At 40.2% G+C, this 26,512-nt stretch overlaps 2 protein-coding genes across 3 annotated transcripts in view; one reads left to right on the top strand and one right to left on the bottom strand.

Annotated features, from left to right (window-relative positions):
- The window catches only part of SSH2 (slingshot protein phosphatase 2), a 102,187-nt gene extending 99,230 nt beyond the window's left edge, over nucleotides 1-2,957 (bottom strand). The window contains exon 1 of one of the 2 annotated variants that reach the window (XM_067309782.1): nucleotides 2,730-2,957. In XM_067309782.1, the coding sequence (XP_067165883.1) occupies nucleotides 2,730-2,792 (63 nt within the window). In that variant the 5' untranslated portion in view covers nucleotides 2,793-2,957. The remainder of the gene's footprint in view (nucleotides 1-2,729) is intronic. The other variant, XM_067309780.1, reaches the window with a different exon arrangement.
- A 119-nt stretch (nucleotides 2,958-3,076) lies between these two features.
- EFCAB5 (EF-hand calcium binding domain 5) overlaps nucleotides 3,077-26,512 on the top strand; it is a 42,891-nt gene continuing 19,455 nt past the window's right edge. Inside the window, exons 1-9 of the mRNA XM_067309940.1 lie at nucleotides 3,077-3,264; nucleotides 5,059-5,329; nucleotides 8,223-8,313; nucleotides 8,417-8,726; nucleotides 11,637-12,212; nucleotides 16,539-16,695; nucleotides 17,373-17,436; nucleotides 19,054-19,124; nucleotides 22,774-22,929. Coding sequence (XP_067166041.1) covers nucleotides 11,647-12,212; nucleotides 16,539-16,695; nucleotides 17,373-17,436; nucleotides 19,054-19,124; nucleotides 22,774-22,929 — 1,014 coding nt within the window. The 5' untranslated portion in view covers nucleotides 3,077-3,264; nucleotides 5,059-5,329; nucleotides 8,223-8,313; nucleotides 8,417-8,726; nucleotides 11,637-11,646. The remainder of the gene's footprint in view (nucleotides 3,265-5,058; nucleotides 5,330-8,222; nucleotides 8,314-8,416; nucleotides 8,727-11,636; nucleotides 12,213-16,538; nucleotides 16,696-17,372; nucleotides 17,437-19,053; nucleotides 19,125-22,773; nucleotides 22,930-26,512) is intronic.

A 26,512-nucleotide genomic window follows, 5' to 3' on the forward strand; every position in this document is an offset into this window, starting at 1 on the left:
GAATTAGACATAGCCATCTGCTTGCACACTTGCCCACAAGTTAAAATAGCAAAGTTCCAGCAGCTACCAGATAATCTTTGTTCAGAAACAACAGTTCGAAGCAGCAAGTTAGACACTCACATTACTCCTAGAAATGATTTAGCAAGGTGAACTTTCTTTCCAAGAGGTAACTGGCAGATGGAGTTATCAGTCCTTACAGAAGGAAGCCATCATCAATAGCTTACAACAGATTGGTTGAAACAACTTCATTCAATACTGAAAAAATAAAGCCCTCCTATGATCTTACACAAAGATAATAGAACACTGTATTTTGAAGCAATTCCTTGTTAGATTGTGCAGAAGTTCTTCAAAAGATTTTTAGACGCTAAGCTTGCAATGCTAAAAAGCAGACTTCTAGACTCATGCAAGCCCTACCGAAGTCATCAAGGCCCCATACAAACATGACAAGCTCGGAGGACTAAGGCCTTCATATGGTTTAAAAAGGCAACCAACTTCTTCGCAAGCCTTTAGCCCTCTAGGAAGAATCATCATCAGAAACGATGCTTAAAGTTTGCATTAAGAAGAAATAACTTACTCGGCAACAGACGATGAACACACACAAGTTCAACAAAAGTCTGACAGAAAAAAATAGAGAAATGACCAACCCTAGCACTTTAACAAGGGCTAAAAGGGCAGTCTGCACCCTAAAACATGGTTAGGAAGTTATAACAGGAAATGTAATAGTTTTGAGTATACTCAAACAATAGTAATTCAGGGCAGAATATAATGAATACCACTTACACTTTAGACTGCAAGAAAAGTCTGAAAAAGTGAAAGTAATTACGAGAAGCAAAGTCAGGTAAGGAAAACAGCCACATACTTACTTTTCACATAGCACACCAAAGGATTTACAGTGGCCAGTGGAGCAGATTACATCTCAGTATTATTACATTGAGGAAAGAGAGAATATAGCTAAATACACCGAAACCGGCATTCTCTGGATCTATCAGGCTCTGAAGGGAGAATTACATATTTTAAAAATAGGCACTGCTCAAAGATCAGGACAGTCTCCATTAAAAAACAAACAAACAAACAAAAAAACAGAAAGCACAAAATATGTTTTCCCATTATTCCAAGTGACCCTAATCAAAAGAAGCACGTACACTAATGTGGTAGGGAAAGCAGCTGGCCAGCTGTTCCAGATGGGAAAGCCTTACAGAATACAATTAATCGTTCATATATATATCAAGTATCTAACAAGGAAGGGGCTATGCATCCAAGTGGGAGAAAGGAGGACAACAGGAGATGTATTTTATGACAAGATGTCTTAAATTTAAGAAATTTATGGGAAAAGGAAGAGCGGAGAGGGTGAAGGAGTCAAAAGTAAGTATAGGCGCTATTTTCCTCATGGAGATGGGGATGAAGCAGCCTCTGAAGTAATACAACACATAAATATTTATAGCAGATAAATGTACGTGGAATTAATCTATGTTGCTAAATAAAAATGCTTTGGAAGAGATATAGGAGCGATAGAGAAGAAAAAAAAGAGAGAGAGAAAGGAAAAAAAAAAGTGTTCTGACAGCTAAAATGCTGTTGGGGCAGGCAGGACCTGTCAAGTAGTTGATCTAGTTTCAGAAGAGGTTACCTAACACAAGAAGAAATATTTTCAGAGTAGTTGGCTTTTTTATCTCCCCCCCCCCCATAATGGAAGCAACTGAGGTTTCAACTTTCCCCCTGAAGCATTTGCAAACTAGACATAACACCAGTGTGATAATGCATGAGGTTTATAGGAGAAAAGCCAACTGAAAAAGCCAAACATAAAGAAAGTGAAAGCATGCTCACTATTCTCATTCTCATCCTTAATTAAAATATTTGAAAGAAGCCACATAATTGTCAGGTGGTAATTTTTACAATACAGAAGCACTAAAGCAATGGCCTGTCCCAGTTTAAAAAGCATTTAAAACTGGAAGTCTTCAGAGCAGCCTGCCTCACTTCCTGATTCAAGGCAGCTATGAGACACATCTCCTCCCTGCTGCAGGCTCACTCTGCATATTTCGCCAAGAAATTTGAAGTGTGGCCTCTCTGTGACTGTCTCGGGCTTGACACTGCCTCTTGAAGATTATACGCAAGATCTAAAAAGGGGTGGGGGAAGGGGGGGAAGCCTTAGGTCTTCCCAAAGGAAGGCCCGTGGACTGGAGATGCCCAGAGGGTACTGTCAGATTAAGTCATTTCGGAGCACCCGTAGCAAGAACAATGCCAGCTCGCCTCCACGCACACCTTCCGCATCTCGCCCCCCACACACAATGAAAGCAGAAATTAAAGCGGGCTGGTTTGTGTGGGCAGCTTCCCGCTGTGGATGGGGCAGCAACGCCGCGGCGCCGCGGGCGGGGGCTCGACGACGGCTCTGCCCGGGCTCTGGCGTCCCCGGCCCCGGGCGCAGCGCCAGGCAAGCCCCCAGCCCGCCGGGCCTGCGGAGGGGCACGGGGCCCCCCGCCCCCGCTCTCCCTCGCCACCAGGCCGGAGCAGCCCGGACGTGCCGCGGGAGCCCCGGCAGGGCGGGCGGGGGGCGCCGAGGCGGGCGGGCGCCGCTGCCCACACGGTGCTGTCAGGGCCCGGCGACCGGAGGGCGCCGGGGGGGGGGGTGTTAGCGAGCGGTCTGGCGCGCGCATGCGCACCGCCGCGCGCCGGACCCCAACGGCCGCCAACCGCCGCGCTCCCCTCAGCGCCGGGCGGGCGGCTCGCGGACTCACCGAGGCGCAGGGGCTGGAGGTGGCGCTTGGGGTAGGCGAGCGCTGCACCGTGACCAGAGCCATCGAGGCGCGGCGGGACCCCCCGTCCGGCCGGCGGGGGCCTTACTCCATGGCGAGAGCCGGCGGCGGCAGCTGGACGGGCGGGGAGGGGAGCGGAGGTGGCGCGGCGCCGGCCGCAGGGGGCAGCAGCTCCACGCGCGCCAACGGCCTCTCGCCGACTGAGGCGCGCTAGGGCTGGGCCGGCCGGGCACAATAAGGCGTCAGCGCGCATGCGCCACCTGTCAGCGCCGCGCCGCCCCCGGCCGCCGCGGCGCGTTAACCCCTGCGGCGCCGCGCCCTGCGGAGGGGCCCGACCCCAGCCCCGGCCCGGGCTCCAGTGAGCCTAGTCCAGCACGGCCCGGCCCGGCCCGGTTCTTGCGGGGGGGGGGGCGCGGCACTCGTCCCCGTTTGTCGAGCCTGAGGTGATTTTTAGCGCTGGGCTCCAACTCGACGGCAGCCACCCGGAGCAGACGTGTCCCCTGGCAGGGCGGCCCGGGTAGGTAGAAGCGATGTTCTCCTGGAGCCCCGTTCTCCTGGGAGCCGAGGCGGGAGCAGGGCGTATGGCACCACGCTCTGTGAAAGCGGGCCTTCCTCTTGGACCTTAATGCTCCCGTGTTGTCGGTTTTCCTTGGATGAGGGAGCAATACTAACTCTTTCTGCAATGAAAACAGACTGTAATTCTTTTTCATACATCAGTGCACGAGCTCAAACACCAAAGCAAAAAAAAGGTCTAATAAGTACACATGACATTTTAAGCTTTAAAATATCCCCAGAACGCAATCCTGCTTGAAAGTTTGCGCTATGAGACAAAGTGCTGAACGCTATTAAGCCAGTTTATCATTTGCAGTTTCAGCCTGGTGCTACCGAATTTGTGGTAATGTTAGCATGGAAGTCATTGGATCGAGCGCTGTCTTGGGCATCTGAGTGAAAACACTACGTATGATAAACAGAAGCCATGCTAAATATCAAACAGAGCAAGCACTCTTCCACAGTGCGCGTTAATGCATTAATTCCTTTTAAGCACATGGTTCATATTGCTTTCATCCACTCCTCAAGTTGACAGGACCGTGAGGGGGCTCTTTGGCCCCTGTAAGTCTAAGCACCAGAAAAGCCCTCTAGTAGCTCTTCAGTCTATTCCCCCAGTGCCCTGCAGTCAAAATAACCAACAGGAAGGTTCTGTGCGCTCTGGTAGTTGTGCCTTACTACAGTGAAAAAGTCAGGGTTACTAATGAGGCATTTTGCCTCCTGGTGGACAAGGGAGGATGAAAGACAGGCTCATTAAACTAGACTAAAGTTGGGCTTAGAAAGTGAATGTTACTGGGGTTCTTCAGAGGGCTACACAGCAAGGCAGAGCCTTGAACATGAAAGAGTCTAAAAGAACCCCCAGTGGGGTTGGAGCACATGGGGAGAACAAGCAACGATCCATACATAAACAAAGAGTCATTGTCCTGCGTTTTATAATCATCATGTTATTATTTGGAAACACAATACTTACGGAAAGCATGTTAGCACTGCACTGTGATTTACAGCAGAGGTCAAGAAAATACCTTCCAGATCTCTCTTAAATTAGTATCCTGCTAGTTCTAAATATTCTATAACTTCCCAACAAAACATTATTTTTTATGCACAGCCTCCTGTGCTGTCCCTCCTTCCCCATTTATTTATTAAAGGCCTTATCTTTTCTGTGGGCTAATCTACAGCACAGAGGTGGTTTTGGTGTATCTGTACAGATAGAAATAGATTGGCAAAGACTGCTCCAAATGCAAACAACCTTCTGCCATTATAGATAAAGCATCTTCTGTAAAAGTTTTAAGAGCAAAAGAATAGTTTTGTGCTTGTGAGTTGCATGTACCTAATCAATGTGTGTATGATTTTTACACACTTTTAAATGACATAGCTAGGCCAGTGAGATTGTTAGGTGTGGCTACTGAAAAGAGCTCTAGCTCACAGTTTCATTTATGTTTTAACCAATAGAAGACAGAACTTCTTTCCTACTAATATTTTCTGCTTGCTCCAACTTGATAGCTAAATTACATAACCTATGTTTTTCAGACCAGATTAATCACTTTTTTATTTACTTCTTACCCCAGTTCAGGAAAGGATAGAAGTACAAGGTTAACTAAAAATGTCCTTTGATCAACAGTATAATGGAGCACATGGGAACTCTCTTTTTAATAACTTTAGAGATTATTTTTGTTTGCTGCTATGTTCATTGTAGATGCTTTTCTTTACATTTTACTCAAATGTGATGTTTGTTCTCCTAACTACTTTTTTTTTTCCTGTGAAACAGAAATCTCCTGGGCAGAACACATCATTCTTTCAGGTAAAAACCATCCTGCATCACTGTAATCCTTTTGCAGATGGTTCTGGGAACATAAGAAGCACAGATTCAAATGCTTGGCATGTGCTAGATGTTGGTTATGCAAAGCATCACGAAGTTTTCCGGAAAGAGAGTCTTTGTGGTTTCTGAGCACCTTGTTGAGCTTGTAGCCAGGCACTTCTCCATGCTCCTGTAAAGTTTTTGCCATGATTTTCTGCGGAGACAGGACTCACATTTGAGGGTATGAAATATTTTTTTCTCTGGCGTATGACAGGAATCTTAATGCTACTCACCTGTCCCTGAAGTAGCATATCTGGTTATTGTTTCATTTCCAGCAAATAATAGATTCCTGCAAATACAGGTCTGCTTTCAGGCATATCTAGCTTTCATTCAGATATGTCTGTGATGATAGAAGCAGACTACAAGTTCCTAGAATATTCATGCAATTCCCTCAGCTGGGACTGGTGTTTCATTCTGGATTTTGAGAATTAGTCATGCAGGGATTACTATCAAGAAATGATTGTGTAAACCGCCTTCCAAAAGAGACCTTTGTCTAATTTTCATATATCCTTTCATTTCATATATGTAGTACTTCCAGTTATTTGAACAGCAAACACTTTTAAAAATCATTTACCACAAGTAAATAATGGAGTTGATATCTACAGTTAGCTGGAGGTCCAACATATCAGTTGTTAACTACAATAATCACAGATTGCAATGGTTCTTCAAGCCATTGGAAAAGTATAATTTGCATGTGCAATGGTTTTTAGCAGCAGAATTTAAATGTGGAGGAGGAAGCTATAAGGCAGATGTATTCTGATTGAAAAGAGCAATTAGAGGGCAGTCTGTGGTCACAGCATCATGGCTGGTACAAAAAAGAGACTGGAAGCCTGTGGCTGTATTCTCCCATGTGCTGAAAACACTGTGGTGAGCACCTGGTAGCTTTAGCCCAACAGATCTTTTAAAGCATGTGAAGCTATACATGAGCTGGTTTTGTCCACATTCCTAAAATTGAATTTTTTCTTTCTTTAATACACTGCAAATATTTCTCTAGCTAACACAACTTATTTTTATTATTACTCTGTGTCAGGGCTTTATTGCATAATCTTGGCATCAGCTGCAAAAGGCAGCAGAATGCTCCCAAAATGCATCTTATACAGAAAAACAGAAAAAGAAAGAAGAGGCAATTCCAGCAAAACATCTGTGATGACATATTCAGCCCATTATTTTGTCAACAGTGCAAGTATTTGGTGGCATAATAAAAAGATACACTTTGCTTAGTGAAAACATTAAGAGATAACAGCCAAGTTAAATAGGGTGCAATTAAGGGTTTGCTTAACCCATGGGATTCAGCTTTCAGAAAAATAAAAATAGAGCCGTTTTGATCCCTCCTTCCAAGTTCTGTTTGTATGCTCTTGATTGGGAGTTAAACAATAGCTTTAAAAAAAGTGAGAGTATTTTTAAATTTGATGCTTCACACAATAAAAAAGATGTGTAAAAGTTGACCATAATAGCAACAAAATTCTGATTTGCAAAGGGGAAAAATCAAGCCCACTTGGGAGAAAAGACAACAGGACTTAATCATGGTCAGCTTGCTTTGAGGGGAAAAAAAGCACAATCCAGTTTAAAGCTTCATTTTAAATCATTTTATACTGCTGTGCACCAATTTTCTGCTTCATTTTTTGACGTAATCAATGTTTTATTTCAACACATGTTGGAAATACACTACAATGAGCTTGTTTCCTTCTGATACATGTTTTTTTCAAATCATAATAGCAAAAAATGGCAATTAATTAAAATACATTTTCCACATGAAAGTTGAATTACATGGTTTTGTGCAGTTTCCTGTCTGCAAACAAATAAGTCAGTATTGTAGTGTGTACAGCATATTATTGTACTGCCAGGTTGACATTCCAATGATATTTGAGAGTGTCCAGAAGAAACATTTTTTCATAGAAGCACATAGGGTTGATGGCCAATGGTATCTACAGAATTTACAACTGTACAAGATTTTCTGAAATATATATAGGTGTAAATAGAGGAAAATAAATGTTGCAGGGCACAAACACCAGAAATTTCTTCCTTTGCAGAAAAGAAGGTTTAAAATAAAATAGAAATGGACAGTTTTGATTATCCACTAATATATAATTATTACTGTCATTTCTGAGCAAAATCTGTTCTGTGTAAAGAGCCTGTCCACAGCATATACTTCTTCTAACTTCCATGGTGGGTCTTGGGAAAAAAATAAAGTTTTTCTTTAAGTGAAGCATAAATGTTGAACTGGGTTTATGCTGGGACTGTGGATGCATTTCACTTGCAGCTATTTTCAGCTCCAGAGGGTTTAACAAATTAATTAATATATACCTTTGTGTTGTGGGTACTGTAACAAAGAACAAGTGACTTGCTAAAAATGGTAGAAAATGGCAGTTTTCATTCTGAAATTAAAACTCCAAAGTTCCTAAACTGGACAAGAAATGTCACTCACACAGATACTGTATCAGATTTTTAAAAAATCTGTTATTTATATTAAACCTCTATTTCAAGTTTTGTGACAAGCTCAGCTGTCCCATGAAATGGAGAATTATACTGTACCAGAGGGTAGGGTACAGTGCAGCTGTTCTAGTGACAAATACCACAGATAAAGCCACGGTTCACAGTTTTCGTGCAGGTAGACAATCCAAAGGTCACGCATCCTCCAATGCAACATATAGAGGAAGAAACAGCATTAGATGAACCGAGTTTCCTGGCAGAAATTGCTATCAGTTTCCCAACTGGAAATGCTGTGTAACATCAATGAAGTCACTGAACAGACACCTGATTTACGTTAGTATAAATGAGAGCAGCATGGATATTCATAGACTGTTTGCTTTTCCCTTCTCCTTTCCCTTTGTTCCATAGTACTCTTCATGAAGATAAGAATAAGAGAAATTTTTAAAAAGCGATTCATCAAATTCCTTTAGATTCTGGTTTAAAGGCAGTCTTCTTATAAAATGGTTCTGTAAGTTCCCCCCTTTTTAGTGCTGTACCTGCCTTTTCTAACAGGCTAATACAGTGACACAGTTTTTTACTAAAAGAAGAACCTAAAAATGTCTATTAAAATTTGGTTTGTAATTATTATTTTTTTAATCCCTCAGGTTCTCACATCTGTTTGATACAGTCCTCGGTTTAGCCTGTATTTCTGTGGATTTTTGGCAGTTCTGGACTTCATGATCCTTAAATCTGAAGGTGAACCTCTTGTTACTGGGCACTTGTGGATTCTCTCTCTGACTGTGTGTCCCCTTAATGTTGTCTGTTGCCATTTATAGTCTTTTTTATTTTTATTTTTTAGTCATGTGACGCAATGATCTAAGTTCAGTACTGAAGAGTATACTGCGCTGCCAAAGCCAAAAGACAACCTACAGCTATTCTGAGTCGTGGATGAGACATAGCAACCTTTGGGATTATTGCTTAGCAACAGCAAATACACACAGAGGAGTAAAACTCACAGTCCAGCTCTACAGCAGGATTGAGAAATCCCTAATTCAATTTAAGTTTTTTAATGGCTGAGAACAGATTGGCATATATTTAAATTCCTATTCATTTGCAAAGCCACTCTGAAAGCAGGAGGAATAAGATCTATTTGCATACCTGCTCCAAAGGTAAGAAAAACAGTTCTTTAGAGTTTCAGAAAACAAAAGAGAAATTCTTTTTTAATTTTAATTGAAATTTAAAAGAAGATCAGGTGTTCAAAGGGTATTGGGCACATTGTGATTAGTGAGATAAACATTCTCTATGAAACACTTTAAGGAAAGGCAAAACTATTTCTGAGCAATAGCAGAGTAAAAGAAATTGGACTCAGTTTTTGAAAGGACTTGTGTGACTCAAATATTCCCAGAATATTTACCTGGACAAATTTTAGTTTTTCCTTGCCCTATTCCACCCATGAAAATTCCTAAGAGAATAACAATGAGACTGTAAAAATCTTACTTGTGAGTAGATTTGTTTCTTGTACAGAAAATGGGGAGATAATCATTTTGTACCTGCAGGGATTCCAGCAAGAATATTTCTCTCACAGAAAAGGAGCCAGGAAAGTGGCATCCTACTAAATAATGAAAAGCTTATCTTGCGCTCAGCTTGAACAAAGGCTTACAGGAAACTTTATATCACATTTCAAATTTCCTGGGTGTTTCTAAAGCTTCTCTCTGTGCCCTATGCTTACTATTATTTGGACAGTCAAGACAGACTCGGGAATGTCCTAGGCCTTGAGATCTCTGTCTGTTATGGGCCAAATTCTCTGCTGATGTAAATCAGCACAGTTGCATTGCAGTGTATGAGCCAATGGCTTCTTACACAAAGTTTTGTCCCTATAATCCTTGACAAATTCCAAGTTTCAGGGCCTGATTCTAGCATTCATTTGTGGTTTATTTTAACAGTTACTTGCTATTTGTAAGTTCTTCCATTCCCTCCTTGCCTGCTTTATCTCTCCTAGAAATTAAAGCAGTGGGTATAGTTCTTATGCCCTGCTTCAATTCTTGGAGTTATGCCAGTGTCATGGAATGGAGATAGAGCAGTTGCACTTAGTTGTGTCTTTCATTTGGGAACATAGAGGCATTTATAAACACTAATCCTCACAGTCATCCTAATAAATAGTTGAGAGCAGTGTAGAAAATATATTCATCATCACTCGAGTCAGCCACCTCATAAAGCAGAGTGCAGTTGCCACTTTAACATTGCACAGAAACTTCAGAACAGTTTCGTAAAGGATGATAAAAAATAACATAAGTATTTGAAACTGCAAGAACAGTTTATTTTGGCACAACAAAACCAGTTGATTTGGAATGTGACCAGAACATTTGGTTAACACCCTGCTTTGAACCAAAAAGAGTCTGGTTTTACATCTTATTGAAAGAAACTCACCTAAGCAAGGAGCAGTTTGATAGGGTTGACAGGTTTCTCTTTCTACCATTATAAATCTGCACTCCTTTACAGCTCGTGTCCTTTGGTGGGAAAAACAGCTACCATTTTTACAAGACTCTGTTTGAATCAGGCAGGCAGCTTAATCCATAAATCTGTCTCACTCCCCAGCAGGTAATCATTATTCCAAACAAATGGCTAGAAGATGCCAGCAAGCCCATCTAGAAAACAGACACAGAAAATTTAGGGCTGTGAAGCATCCTACCTATCAAAGCAATATTTGGATTCAGACAATGGTTATGAACCAGAAGGTCAACATCCTAGTAATTATGCTGGTGTGCCAGGAGGGCCGTAGATCACATTTGTGCATTTCCTGGAAGGCTAAACTCTCCACAGAACAGATACAAATGCTTAAGCGTGAAGTAGGAGGAGCAAAACACATCAAAAGCAATAGTATTGCTATGGCTACTGAAAGGCCTTAGTGAAAAGCACTTTCAAATACAAGCTATTTAAGGATATTTAAGGATAGTGTGGCAACAAGTTCAGAGCGGAGTTTTATCTTTAATTTGGAAGGACATTAGTCAAGCTGTCTATTAATATCACCATTCCTTTGCTATTTAACACTGGGCTAGGTTTTTTTGCAGCATGCTGGTGATTTTTCATGCTTTGAATTAAGTAGTTAAGCTACATTCTGCTGCATTCCGTATGTGTAAATCCCATTACAGATGCCAATAGTTTTGTATGGAGACATACAGCAATAGTTTTCTAATTGTACATCATGAGCAACTCAGTTTCTTCCTGATATTTCACAGAATAAACCTTTTGAGAAGGAAGCAGTTTGTGAAATTGTAAAGGGAGATAGCAGCTCTCTGGAGGTCCGTCTTTTACAGAATGATCTACAAGATTAAATGCTGACGAACAGCTTAATTTCAGAGTTCAGGGTATATAGTTTCCTATCCTTAGGTGCTCTGCTGACCCGTACCCCTATGTTCCTTATTACCTTAAAAAAATGTGCAGCAGAAACAAAACTGCAAAAGTTGAAATTAAGTAGCCTATAGGGCAAGCCTCCACGCTGTTTTCCACAGCTGCTGAAAAGATGAAGATGAAATGGTAATTGAGGATAGCAGAAAAAGGGGAAAAGGTGTTTAGATACAGAAATCTCATTCCCAGGCATCTGGTACTTTGCATGGTTTGCTTCCTGAATCTCATATCCACTGGAGTTCCTGGAGGTGTGGAAGGGAACCTGAGCAGAAATAATGACATTGGGGTAAGAGGAATCCAGTGGTTACAATTAGGGCACAAGACTTCTGAGCACTGCTCTCTGCTTGGTTTCTAACTCACTAAGTGACCTGGAATTAATCATTTCTCTTTCGTGTCTCAGTTTTTTCTTCCATAGAAGAGGAACACAGTTATTTAGTTGCGCTGTCTCCAAGGGCTGTTGTGATACATAATTAATCTTTATAAATCATTTACTGATCTTTGGAGTAAAGGGACTGTATTTATTTAAGAGTACAAAGCAGCAGAATATAAAAAGGAACACAGAGAAATATCTATTAGTTATTTCCTAACTATAGACTTGCTTCCTGTGTCACCTGTTAGGACACTGCTGTATCTTTTGGCATTATATAATATACTTCTTTTTTTCTGTGTCACAGTGAATGAAGTATGGCTGCTCAGCCAGAAGAAGCAGCCCAAATTCCAGGTCTAAAACTCCCCAAACACGGAGATAAGAATATGACTGTCACAGAAATGAAGACAAATCAGGGGAGTGATGAGCTACCGTGTCTTAGCAATTACGCTCCATGGAAAGAGTATTTTTATGAAAAGGTACAGCAGAGAACTCTGAGTCTGCAGGAGACAAAGGTGAAGATGATTCAGGCACAAAAGGCAAAAGAAGAAAAGGTAAACAAGAGAGAACCCTGTGACTGGCTGTCCAAGGAGTGGTTTAGTGAAGAGAAATACTCACTGGATACTCGCATCTATTTGCTTGACAAACTCCTACCTACGTTAATCCCAGGGGTGGAAAAGCTGTTAATGGAAGTGGAAAGAAAGAATGTGCTCGCAACAGACAAACACCCAACCAAATTTGACCCCATTATTTTTCTTGGAGAATATCTGATGAGGCATAACCCCCAGTCTGATATTTTTACAAAACCAGACCCATACGTGAGAGGACTGAAGATGCTCACAGAGGAGCTAAAAATTGAAGTGCCAGATACAACATCAAACAGGTGAGAGAGTTGAAAGTGTGGCTGGTTGCAAGACTTCAGCTGGTGTCTCAGTCTCTATTTTACAAAAGGAATGGAATGACGACCGTCTAGTTTGCAAAATGTGGAACTAAATGCACCTTGTGGATTACAGTGCCAGAGATGGTAGTTGCCTCCTTCTTAAAAACTGAGAAGCAGGACAAATACCAGACCATGTCACATAGAATGAAACAATAGTCATTCCTATTTAAAGAAATATTCTGCCCTTCACAGGTATTTAATACCTCCTTTGACTCTCTCTTAATTACTTATGTGGAATGCAAGCAGCTTTTGAACCAGTCTTGAACCAGTCTAGGTTACTCACAGTAGTTCTTTAGGACAGATATTAGTGTCAATGGACTATGGACTCTTCAGACCATTTCTTGTATATTCTCCAACTTGATGGAAAGATGATCCTTGTTCTCATTCAGGATGATTTCCCTTTACCAGACCAAGAGCAACATTGTCCTGGTACATCATAGAAAGTCCTTCTCCTAGGATTTTTACTTTAGCCTTTCCTTTCAGATCCTTTTTCCTTTTAAAATAGAAACTGTTTTTTATTTTATTATCTGACTTATTTGTGGGGTGTATTCTAGATTGATTGCTTCAGTATAATATTTAGTAAATATTGGGGCATCTTACAATACATAACAGTTAAAATTCAGTGCATTAGGGGAACAATAATGCTTCCATTTTAACTGCATTATTTGAAAAAATATAGAAGTGAACATTTACATTTATAGATCACCCAGAGGTGATTGTGAATGATGTCAAAATTACTCATTTACTACTAGAACACTTTATTCTGTACCTGTGTGTGTAGAATAATGACTTTGTTTGAATGATTGTCTCCTTTGTTTGCATAAATAGTACGTACAGTTTGAAAATTGGTTTCAGTGTCAGGAATTAGGGAAGTAAAATGTTGACATGTCTTATGCATGACTCTAAATGAAGATAATTGAAGTTCCCAGTATTATAATGAATAAAAGAATATGTTAAATCTCTCTCTCTTCCCCCTCTGAGCCTCTGTCTCTGTCTCTCTGTAGTCTGCATACTGTTATAATTCATAGGAGCGTGCCGTATATGAATACAACTAAAGCCATGTGATAAGTGAATATCACACAGTCACTAACCTCCTTTTACCTCACAGAAGAAAATAAATATAACTGCACTGATCATGGTCAGTATGTGAGCGCTCAGCTTTTTGGCATTTCTTCATAAAGAGGCATGTAATAGTACAACCAGAGGTATAAGAGATTCTCTTACAAAACGCAGTTGTATTGGAAAAGCCAATTCACCGAAACAAATGATCTGGGGAAACATCTGGTTTTCAGTGAACTTTCACACAAGCACAGACTGTTGTGGGGGAAGGTCTGGGATCCCGGCTTGCCACACCTTTGTTTTGGGGGCTGTTTCACCATTCTTATTGCTTCACAGAGGGACACCTGGCTACTGGAAGTTTAGGACCATATCTGTTTTTTATTTTGAAAAAAAAAAAGAAATTGAATTAAAATAGGTAATTTTTCCTTTTAATTTTTATTCTGCTAAAATTTTAAAATACTCCTAACTTTCATTGTGAATCAGAGCTTATTTCTGGAGAGGTCACATTTTCCTGTAGAATGCGAAGTGCTGGCTACCCAGTGACTTATCTTGGCATTGCCCTGGTAAGTCTGTGTTTACATGTAGAGCCAGGTTCTCACTTCTTAGCTATGGAAGATTCAGAGCTGACGCACAGGACGTGACTTACAGGAGTCGTAGAGATCAGTCCCTCTGCGGTCAACACTACCAAGAGGTTTATGTAGCCATAGCTGTAATAGGTTTTGCATATCCGCTGGTAGTATTACCATGGGATTTGCATTCTCAGTAGCTCAGGATTTATATATTTGTGATGGCACTGTATTGTGTGATTTGTATAGGCTTCTTAAACTACAGCAGCACAGAGGATTTTACTGACACCATGTAGCATTTTGAGACTCCTAATGTGAGTCACTAGCTTTTTAAACAGGAAGAAAATGTAAAACCAGAAATGCCAGGCTGGGCTCAGAATTTCTCTCATAAGCACCAGAAAGATCAGGAGTGAAATTCTGACCCCATGGAAGCCTTGACATTACCTTCAGCAAAGGCAGGATTTCGCCACAGATACTTATCTAAAGTTTAGTAATCCTCGATGAGCTTTCTCAGGCTTCCTCCAGTCTCTCCTTAACTGTGACCTGACTGGGAGTCAAGGAATGCGGGAGAACAGATGGGAGAAATTCGTTATCTGAATGGATTGATACCTGAAACAGAGACTGTATTTGTCCAGGGCTGGCAGTCCTGTCTGAGTCACCCATCCCTGTGTGGGAGTTAGGCAGCTGTCTTCCTGAAGAAACATGTTCCATTCTGCAGGGAGAAGTCACCATCCTTGCCATCTCATCTTTTCTGGAAATGTCTAATACTGAAATGAGCTCATTGTGCCGTGGGTACCCAGCGCTTTTATAGCCTGTTTTGTAACTACTGTTGTAGCGGGGAAGGTTTTTTCCCATGCCAGGGACACCAGACGTAGGATGCACCTGCCTGGTGTTTTAGGACCCTAGGAATAAATGCAGAACTGCAGCACAGTGCAGGTGCAGCATGTAATGTAACTTGTGCTTGGCACTGCCCAAATTAATCACCAGAGCAGCTTGGCAACTCTTAGCATGGCCTTAGCTCTTCTTTCTGCTTGCAGACTATTCCGGAGGAGGACCTGCAGCTAGGTCTGGTTTTCTCTTTCAATCCTTAGCATACAGTGAAGAAAAATCTCATAGTCCATTTAGCTTGGTTCCTACTACATACCTCCTCTTTGCTGTGTCTGTGAAGGAGTCAGAAGACAGAAAATTGCTTATCCCCGTGCTAACAAATTGTCAGAGGTTGAACTGCTTTGCCAGGCCCTTGTGCCATGTCCATGATTGATTAAAGAACCCAATTATTGATTAGGAAACCTCCATGATAAGTGGCCATGAAGAATAGGTACCTACTGATGAAAATGACTGTGATCAAAGTGTATTTTTACAACATGCTAAACAGGCCTTTCTATTCATTAATGCAAATGTCATTGTTTTTATAATTTCTAGGATAACCCCAGAGCAACAGAAGAGACCAGGGATAGTATCATTCATAGGAGCAATATGGGAAAAACAGGGGGAGGAAGGGAGCAAAAAATCATTTGGTTAAAATGTAGTTCCCAGACTACTGTGTTCTGAGGGACAAAAGAGGAGTAACTCCCCTTACTCTATATGTTGGTGTAACTGAGAGCTACAGAGATATGCAGGGCAGCTGTCTCAATACAGAGAGATTCAAACAACCTCTGGGAACAGCAATAGGCTTTTTTTCAGACCCTTCTCCCCATATGAACTGATCCTTTGGCTTTTAGCATTTTGAGCTTTAATAATTTCCTAAAGGTTTTATTTCCATTTCATAAATGAACAAATTGAAAACCAAAGCAGATCGGTTCTACAGGATCAATTTAATTCAGTTCTTTTGTTGTACAAAGTGGAAGATTGGCAAAAACATGTCTGGATGCTTAGAGAAGCAAAGAAAACAGAAGGAAGAACAAAGAGAGGTAGTTTTAGTCCAGCCTTGCAAATTCTAAGTATTCAAATAGAACAAAAAGGTTGGTAGGTATGTTATCCCTGTCCTAAAGTAGTAAGGAGTTTATTGTGTGAGACCGCTTAAGAAATTTAGCGTTGTTCTTTGCCAGTGAAGAGCTTATGTGAAATAGTATTGTGGCTCTGAGGCAGAGGCGTATTTTGCTGGTAAATGAAGTGTAGCAAAATCAGGCACCTCCACTCCTGTTAAAATTGAAAGAAAATTGAAGGACATCTACACAATAAATGATTAATGCCATTATAAATGTGTGCAAGCAGTGAAGGTAAAATTTATCACTGTTGAAATTACACAAACTAGCCCTGTTGTACAGATGATTTTACACTTGAATATCAACCATAAACTGTACAAGAGGCTTACTCCACATTCATGTATCGCATTCAGCAGCTTTTTCTTCAGCTTTATACCTACCCTGGATTTCAGGAGACCATGCATATCAGAATGTAAATACTCCCACCTCCTGGGAGCTGCCCTCTGAAAACACAGGCTACTAATATCTAGTCCAGTAATTGCGCTAATTTTGTGACCCAACAATGAAGTATTTCTCTGGAGAAAAATCTGCTGGTACTAAAAGGACAAGAATTTCAGTGTGAAATTATTTCCTTTATTTTTGTGCTTCAGGAGGGACTTAGTCTGACTTAAATATATTTATTATGATTACTTTCTAAACCATATGCCCATGTCCTACAGGTTGGCCAGGATGAAGTTTGAGGCAAAGAGCAAACATAAGCGAAGGGAGCAGGTGGAGAATATAAAGTCTCAAGTGAAAGAGAAGAGAAAGGAGGCTCTGGCAATTCAGTTCAAAGAATGGACAGTGGATGTCAGTGGGAGAATACCAATCGCACTGGTAACTAGGGAAGATATTTGTTAACATACTGCTACATTTATTCCAGAAGGAGGAAAAGGGAGTTTGTGATAGTGCAGTCTGCCCTAGCATGACAGTAATGAGGCAGAAGGATGGGTAGTGGCTCTGATCTGACACCCCTTAGGATCAAGGTGCAAGTTGGTATCTATCATTTAGCCTTGCCAAGCTCTAATTTGCCATGTGCACATGGAAGGATTGCAATGCCTTCTCCGCAGAGGTTCTGGGAAGCTAAATACACCTTGAAGTACTCAGATGATACATACTTCATCACTGGATGGCCTTCAGTGCACCTGGTTATCCCTCAGAATCCCCTTCAAAAGTTCTGGGCAGCCATTCTTGCTCTCCTGTGGCAGCCGTTAAATCTTGTTTATACCTCCATCAACACTGCAGCCCAGAAAAGATGAAAATCTTTTTTGAAATCATCGTAATACATCTGTTGGTATCAGCACCTTACTTACAAGTCACATAAGTCCCCTAGGAAAATCTCCTATCGCTACATAGAGCACAACATAGACAAGGTCTACATTTAACAGGGCCTACCTATTTGTGGTAGGAAGCCTGACGGACCCACAGAACTGGTCATTCAGGCTGATTTATTTTAGTAATTACCTACTGATGTCTGCATGAAACAGACCTTTGACTATTACCTCGATTTGTAGGTTCAGAGTGCCCTGAGGTCATTTCTGGATGTCACTGCTTCTACTCCCATAAGTGCGGGAAAAGGTAAATTTTTGAGTGTCTTCTTTAGTTTTATTTCTATGGTTTGAACTCTGATGCAGACTGTGAGCAAACTGCAGATGCATTTGATCATGACAAAGAATCTGTAAGGGTTGTTACACCAGCTAGGACACTAACCACAGATCTTCAGGCAAATTGGAAAGAGAATGAACCAACTTGTGTTTCATCAGTATGATCTTGAAATGTACACAGAGAAATTTAAAAAATCTCTCAGAGAGATAAAAAGTTCAGATACAGGCCCTCTCCACTTATATCCTGCATTATCCAAACACTGCCATGTGCATATCACTGTTTTCACTGTAACAACCTCCATCTTCACCTGCCATATCACACATTGTTTCCTGCCTCTTGGGAGGCCTTGGAAATCCTAAGGACAGCTTGGCTTATTGGGAGGCCTGACCTTGGCTTATTGGCTTATTAAAGTCTGACAGTGTTGTTGCCTTTTATGATTTTGGGGAAAACGCTGAAATTTACCTGACATATTCCACAAAATACTTCATCCCATATAGCCATTCCCTTTGCCAGTCACAGGCATGCCAGTCACATAAAACACAAGGGCCTCTATATCAGAGCACTCCGCACGGAAAGGATTTCCATAATGCTGATCCTCTTTATAGTTTACACTTGACCTCCCTGAATAATGATAATTGAATAGATAGAGCCAGAAACATTGAAGTGGCAACATACAGCCTGCTGCCAGCCCTTTACATAGATAACATATAATGATCATCAATAATAACAAATCTGCCTTTGCTGGAGGATGGGAGATAAGCAGGGCACCTCCAGACTGTATTTCTGTTTGCTGCTGAAATAACCTTTGTCTAGAGCTTGCCCTTGCTCAGCCCTTTCTGTATTACAGAACTGTTTCTCGAAGTAATCATCCTAGATTGGTAGCACGTTATGCAAATGCCAAACACAGCCTGTATGCTTCTGGTGTGGTGGCTGTGGTTCTTGAGTCTTTCCAGCAGGGACAGGTACTGGTACATGAAAATGTGAAGGAAGTTTCTGCCCAGACACTTGCTCTACAGATGCTGGAGGTGCTTTGTGCCATATTTCACTAATAACTTTGCTCTATTTTTTAGTGTATTTAATAGCTTCCAGTATACATAAATGGACCATTAAGCCTTGTTCTATAGTTTAATAAAGACAATGTATAGTTTAGGAATGTCCTAAGGAACAAGAGATAAATGGATTCTATGGTTAGTTTTCTCATTATTCCTGATATACTGTAAAATAAATAACAGAGAAATAATCCCAACAGAAACAGCATGTCTGTGCTTCATTCAGAAATCCATGTAGACATTTGTCATATCTTCTCCCAAAAGATAGTTTTGAATATCATAGTCAGTTAGAATATTTCCACAGAGCTGCTTGGGCAAATTACTATAATTTTCAGATTCCACTACTGCAAAGAAGAATCCCTGTCCCCAAAATTTTAAGGCAGCTGTACCAGTTTGTTAAAACTATACAGGATAGCCTCAAATAAGTTTAATCCAATATGAGAAGAAATGTAATGTAACACACACTGTGCAAAAATTGTGTACAACATGCAAAACCACAGCTGTTTGCTTTCTAAACCAGTATCCCTTCATTTTCTACTAGAAGTCTATGACAGGAAGCTGGAAATCGTAGACACGTTGGAAAAAAAAGTAAACATAGATGAATTCACAGAGGTGAGAAAAAAAGTAAAAGTATCTGATTCTGAATGTGATGTTTCTCACAAAGTAGTAGCATTTCCCTAGGGACAGCTTATATGAGTGAGGGGCTTCTTTTTTCTCCAGCATCCCAGGTAATTGCTTGTCATAGGACATTTCATGATACTTCCATCTCCATATCCATCCTCCACAGTCACAATGCTTTCATTCTGGCCAGCAAGAGGGAATATTCTCTGCTCCCCCTGCAGCCTGTGCTGCTCTCTGAGAAGATACTCCAAAAGCAGTGATTTTTAGAAGACCCCTCTCAGTCCCTGTTTGGATTGTGAAAGGGCTCTATCTCTGGTACGCTGCAAGAAGAAAAACCTTAAATCACTTGTGGATTCAGATTTTGCATTGGCTGTGCATGGGAGATTCAGTGTCCCAGTGTAACCATTACCCTGAGGTAATTAATGCTATCCCTAAAGTATTGTTATTCCTACTGAAATTCTGAAATGAAAAAACTTAACATGACTAACTGGGATGAGAAGCTGTACCGTTTTTGTCCTCAACTGTTACTGGCCTGAACCACAACCATACTGCAACGAATGTTGTCACAACTGCATGTGAAGCAGAATCAGGCTGAAAAATGTGCAGTTTTAAAATCAAAAGCCGTCATGAAGAAACATCAGAAATATGTTTTTAACTCTCCAAAATCAAGAAGTGTAGTTGGAAATTTCACCCCATCACTCTGCTCTTCATCAATTTGGAAACAATCAAATCAGTTCAAACTAAATTTACTGTGAAACTCTGCAGGCCAAGTCTTTGCCAACTGTTTCTACCTACAACAGAGCTAAATTTTATGGCTGGGTTATTAAACCTGTGAAAGGGAATGTTTAGAATAGAAATAATGACAGACCCTCAACTGCAGCAGTGCTAGTGGGTGCTGTTATGATAATTAAAAACAGAGTATAAAGCATCTGTGCAGAGACTAATTTCAAGTAGCCATGTGTGATTTTTGTGCCTTCTTCACTCTCAGGAGACTCACACATTCAGTATTTTGCACAGAGATGCATTTTTATGATAACTTGTTGAAGGTTTTTTAAGCATGAAATGAGATATTTTTAAATTTAACCTCAGAATAACTGCATTTAATTAAGGAATCTATTGTGGATAATGGGTGCCCAGAGAATTGCTTTTGTCACTGAAATGAAGCATCAATCCATAACCTCTATAGTACATGTATAAGCACTGGATGAATTCATACAACATTAACATTAGAAGAATGTTTTAAAATATACTTTGTGCACTCTATGTTTTAAGTCAGTTAAAAGATATGAGACGAGAGTTCAGAAATGTAAAAGACCTGGAGTGTCAAGCTGTAAATTTACCAGCCAGTGCAAAATTGTTCTCACAATATATTCTCTGGTGCTTTTTCCAGTTCAGTTTTAAATGAATCAAGTGATGAAGCTTTCATCACTTCCCTTGGGAAACTATTCCATAATCATAGGCCTCACTCTCAGGACAGTGCTGTTTCTAATCCGCAGCTTCAACGACCTTCGTTCATCAGTTTGCATCAGCCACCAAAAGCAGAAAAAGAAATGATCTTTCTCCACACTGATCTAGGCCCTTTCACATGTGGAAAGCATTGCTTTTTAATGGACCTTAAAATTAAATGGTTTTATTTTTTTTTCTTTCTTCCTTGAATTCAGTGCAGCTTTGGGTTACTTAATGGCTCTTAGAAACTCAATAGAAAGACCTCACATACTGTTCTTTTTCTGGGCAAGCAAAACAGCGGCTGTTGGTCTTTGTATCTGTACATACTTGGTGATAAGCTGGAGGGGTCTTTTATATTAAAAGAGTTTAGATCCCAAAGACCAGTCCTCCATAGTTTATTTCACAGGATTTGTACTATAACATGCAGAACTTCGAGTAGTCTGACACATAGCTTTTAACACCAAGGGAAATTTGGGCCTTTGTGGGACCCAAAGGGCCCAAAGGACCCTCAGGCTTTAAAGATGAGATTATTTTTCAGGATTGCATGTGGCTTCCTCCTTTTCTAATGAGATCAGTAGAAACAAAAGGCAAAGCCCAGCTGACCCATTGTTACTGATACATGTTTACAAACTGCAGTGAGGCTTCAGACTGAATAGCAAGAAGGAGGTATGCCAGCTTTCTTCTGAGCGGTGTCAAAATCTCTTGGTTAATAATAAATAAATGTATGTTTGTCATGTGCACAGTACCTTACACTCTAGAGTGCTTTACACACATCAGCTAAGAAAAGCTTATGACCCCACAATAGTTCCTCCTGCCCACAAAGGCGAACATACGCTTCTAAAATTTCTGTGGAGCTGTTAGGCAGCAATATTAATGTATAAGCCTTTGTATGTGTCATCAAAATGACATAAAAAATAACAAGCTGCTTGTCCAACCTGCCTCCTCCCAACTGCTGTCATCTTTAAGGTTTATCTGTCACAGGGCCCTGGGTTGTAATAGCTCTGAAAAGCTAGTAGATTCACGTACAGCCTGATCTGCCACCCTCTCCCCAACCCACCTACATCCTTTCTTTTTTTGCTGAAATGCAGAAAAACTCACATTGCTTTAGGAATTCTTCTTTCCCACCAGCCACCTTCAAGCCATTGACTGCTTGTTTTCTGTCCTTTCTCCTCCCCAGTTGTCCCATATATTTGGAAATTATGCAATATGGACTTGAATAACAGTATACCGTAATATTTCAGTTAGTTAATCCCTGTGCAGCATTTTCAACAAGTTCAAGATGCACTAGCACTTATGTTAGCAAAGGTTCTCTAGCTCTCAGTACTCTAAAAACAGGATAATGGGAAACATTCTGTGTTTTGCAAATTCCTCCTTTTAACCATATAGGATCCCTGTTACTATGGCTGGCTCCAGAAACCTGCTGTAATAATTCAGCACAGGCTTTGGGATTGTGGTTTGTTCTGAGGGCCATTATTATTTATGTCATGCACACCACATTTTTAGAACCATATTGCTTTTGCTCATAAAAACCACATGGCTATAAATCCAAAGTGTTAAAGTGTCTCCAAGACTAGGACTTAAAATAAATCTCGATTCAGTAGTATTCCCAGTGTCAGAGGACTTAGGTGACAGCATGCTCATTTTCGAAAGGTTCTTTCCTTTTTTTTATTGTATCCAGACTGGTTCACTCAACACTGAAATTGTGGGCAATGGTCATATTGTGGCCTTAGAGTGCTGAGTGACTGTCAGTTCTACGAAAACCAAGTGCTCAAAATACTACCTTGAGAGTAAAGTCAAGAACACTAGATGTTGCAGAAAACCACAGAGAACTTACATCTGAAAATTCAGATAACCTATCTTAGGCAATGCCATTTCACAGGAGGGACTCTGGTCCAGCATCTCTGAGCCACTGAACATGACGAGTGACCTCTGGGCCAGGAAAGGGACTGTTTAATACATGTTTGTTCAGTGCCTAGCACAGCTGTGTCTCAGGCTTTTTTGGAGAATGTTGCTGTTTCTGAAAGAAAGAACAAAATAAGCAGTGTAGCATCCATGCACCAAGTTTGCATTACTTTAGCAGACTAAAGTGCAAAAGAAATTCCAATATATTTCTTTGCATGTGATAGATTAAGTGTTCAAATAAAGATGAAAATATTTGAAGCTGACCATTTACACTACTTCCTTCTCTCCATAGTATGTCCATTCCACCATTGAAAACCTTTCAAGTGACATGTTCCAAGAACTCCTGAAGCATCTCTGTCAGTGTGCTGATGACTTCCGAGAAACAATAAGACATGATATGTGGAGGCAAATGTTTACTGATCTCTTCCTAGATTGTGATTATGGAAAGGTAAGCAAAGCAACTCTCAACCTAATTTCCATATGGTGATGTTTCCAGTTTGGTATTTCTATGGGTCATTGCTTTATTTTTGGTCTTTATGACTCCAGGTACTCTTATTTGTACTTACTCAGCATTATTTTAGAAGACAATAGCTGATGCATTGCCTTCAAATTCATGGTTCTTACTTAGACATAGAAATAATCAATAGCCTAAACCTGTTGGCTAATTAGAAACTGAATGACCCAAAGTGATGATCTGGGGTTGGAGTCTGATGATTCTAGAGAAGAAAATAACCATGGGCATTACTATTTCTGGTCATTACCTGTTCTTATAGCACTTTCATAATATTTGGGTGCTAGCTTTTCTATCCAGCCATATTTCAGCAAAAATAACCTTATAGAGGTTGACCTTAAGTGTATACATTACTACAATAATAATATCTATTGCATCAGTTATGTTGCATTAATTTATATGCTTTTGCTCCTTTTATCAAAAAATCACAGAACGCTTCAAAATTAGAATGCAAAAATAATCTAAGCTTTACAGCCTCTCTCTGGTAAGTGCTGTGAACATCAGCTGCAGTTTATCACCAGGAAATTAAAATACAGTGAGTCAGTTATAGAGCTGGAAATGGAACCCAAGAGCCTTAATTTGGTTTTCAGCAGCTCTAAACTCTATCTGTTGTCCTCTGAATACACCTACATCCCCATTAAAAAAAAAAAAAAGTAGAGTTATTAGAAAACCAGTAAATAGTAGGAGCTGAAGAATCAATGGCATAAGCTATTGCTAAAAACTTGGGCTTCATCCAAAAAGTACGGCTTTTTTCATGAGTAGCCTCAGTTAGCCAGTTGCTGGCTACTGCATAGCAAACAGTTGACATAATCTTGGAGTTTTCTCACTACATGTATTATATATTCCATTCATCACTCCTCTAGTGATGTTTATAGCATGCCTACCCAGAATGAATGAACTGTGCTCTACAATGTCATGCTAATAATGTCATTACTTCTAAGAGAATGGGATTACAGAGCACATTTCAACACCAATAGTGTGTTTTAGAGAATGGCAGACAACCTATTTCAGAGATGAGGAAAGAAATGTGTCTACTTCTCAGTCAGAAGACATTTAATTTTCCTGTTGCCCCAACAAGAAGAGCTATGATGGCTTGTCCTAGTTAGTGTAATATGTAAAGCAGAGTCCTATCTTTGCCCTGCATTTTGAAAGCTACCCTTCTTTCTCTTTTGTGTTTTAATGTTACTTTCTTCCTGTTAGTTCTGTGACAGGAATCACCATCTCCATGCTGCTAATCCCAGTGGAATCTCAGAGGCAGAGAGCCAAAAATTCTAGCAAAGCGTAACAAGAGTGAGCAGCTATCAGCACAGATGTCATCACTACTCAGAAAAAAATGATCATAGTACAAATATGGTTGCTGTTTCTAGCCTTCAAGGTAGACTTGCTCTCCCAAATTTAGTTCATTAAACTATAGCGTGGCCCATGCACTTCTTTTAAACTTGACCTGATCTTCTTCTGGTCTCTGCATCTAACCCAAAGACTTCTACCACTTGAATGTGATCCATTACCTGTAGTACCCATTCTGCAAAGCACAGCAATGCAGCTGTTTCAGTTCCTAATTTACATCTGCTTGGTGGCAGGCAGTTATTCCAGTCTGCATGGTGAGTGTGGCTGGCTCTCTCAGTGATTTGCAATTAGGGCCAGGGAGCTGAGAAAGTAGTGTTTAAATTAGTCAGGTTAGAAGGTATCCACATGATCATTATTATGATTTCAAATGTGTGAATCCAAAAGAATGGCAGCTCAGCAAAGACAGCCTGGACTATATAGTGAAGCAGTTATATTCCAAGACAACTCCAGAAAAAATTTGAATCACTGCTCTAACGCCCAAAAAAGAGATGGCTCTTTGAATTTTAAGGTCCTTGCCTGTCTGTGCTAATATGTGTCAAATATAGTTTCTTTGGGCATTATAACACAATCTGCATGAGTTTTCAGGGACATTTTAAGCTGAGGATCTTAAAATGTAACTGAATCTAGTCAGAGATTAGTTTTCAAGATAATACAGTTCTGAGACACTTCTTGTTACCTCCCTTGCAGTACAAGAACAAAGTTTGCCTTCTCGTGACCTTTTATGGGTGTCTGTTCTTCCCATCTTGGACACCAACAAGGATGTTGTGGTGGTCAAGATATACATGTCCTGTTTCCAGAAAAACAATCAAGCAGTTAAACACTGACCTGTCACTCATCAAATGGTAACAGTCTGTTATAGTCTGTGCCACTAAAGGAATTACTCATAGATCACAGAACTTTGCTGAAAACAGCTAAGGATCATCACCTGCCAATATCTATGTGACAAGGAAATTAGGTCAACATGTTTCAACTCTCTAGCTCCTGCAGTTGGCACCAGTTAAAAGTGAAGGCAAGTTTTGAGTCGTACAAACACAGATGGCTTGCTGTTATTTATAGTAGATGCTGTACCTGTCCTGCCAATAAAGAAAAGTCAGTGTGATCTTTCATCAGCCTCCCTAGTCATAGATGAAGTACAAAGAAACATGACCTTTTCTACTGAATTTAGGATCTCATAAAGATAGTACAACTGGGTTGAAAATGGTTTTCTTGTCATAAAGCTCCTCCCTTCTATAGAGAGCTTTACTGTGACACCTTCCTCCCAAATTAAGTTGTAAGAAAAAGTGCCCTGATATAATAAAGAAACCTCTGGTAGAATGGCAAATCTGTATAAATCATAAATGTTAAAACAAGATGGAAAATCTACTCCTAATTCATATTCAGTAATTTCTTTTCTTAAAAAAAAATTCTTTTGCTATTTTAACATAGGAAAATAAATTGATTTTGTCTCAGTCAATCAGAAAAAATCTTCATAGCATCTGAGCTATCTAAATCCCCCAGAGTGTATTATTTTAACATGACAAAAAGTATCTGAATCCAAGAATAACATTTTTATTTATTTTTAATAATACTTCTTTTATTTACTTTTTTAATAAAATAAAGCTTTGCATTAGTGCTGCCAACTTCAAGGCAACCAGCAGATGATTGTGAGAAGCAACAGCTGAGAAAATTTAAAGGGAAAACTAAGGGTGTGTAATGGAAGTACTCAAAGAGGAATCCGAATATTAGGCAGTGATCTGCTAACATCTTAAAAAACTTGCCATGATAGTTCTGTGTTTGTGTTTCTGTTAAATAGATGCAGAATTAGATCTGAGGTATTTTACAGAAAAACAAACATCATAAAGAAATGTTTGCATGGGAGAGCGTGGGGTATTTGCATGTTAATGTCAAGAAGATGAAGATCCTTGGAATCATGGCTTACATCTTGTAAGTTTAAGGACAGAATTATGTGATGATATTTGTTGTTCCAAACCCACATGTGGATGAAACTCAACTGTAATTTCCAGAATGTTTTTACCAGCAGGAATTAAATTACATGAGTCTGAAAGACCAAAACTGGACTAAGTGGCTGGTTACATTTCAGTTCTGTTCCTTTTCTCAGAACTTGTAAAAAGGTTTCAATTCACTTTAGAGGAGAGATGTCACAGGAACAGAAAATGTGGTGTATTCATTTTCT

This window comes from Apteryx mantelli, chromosome 22 (genome assembly GCF_036417845.1).
Source record: "Apteryx mantelli isolate bAptMan1 chromosome 22, bAptMan1.hap1, whole genome shotgun sequence".
Taxonomy (NCBI): domain Eukaryota; kingdom Metazoa; phylum Chordata; class Aves; order Apterygiformes; family Apterygidae; genus Apteryx; species Apteryx mantelli.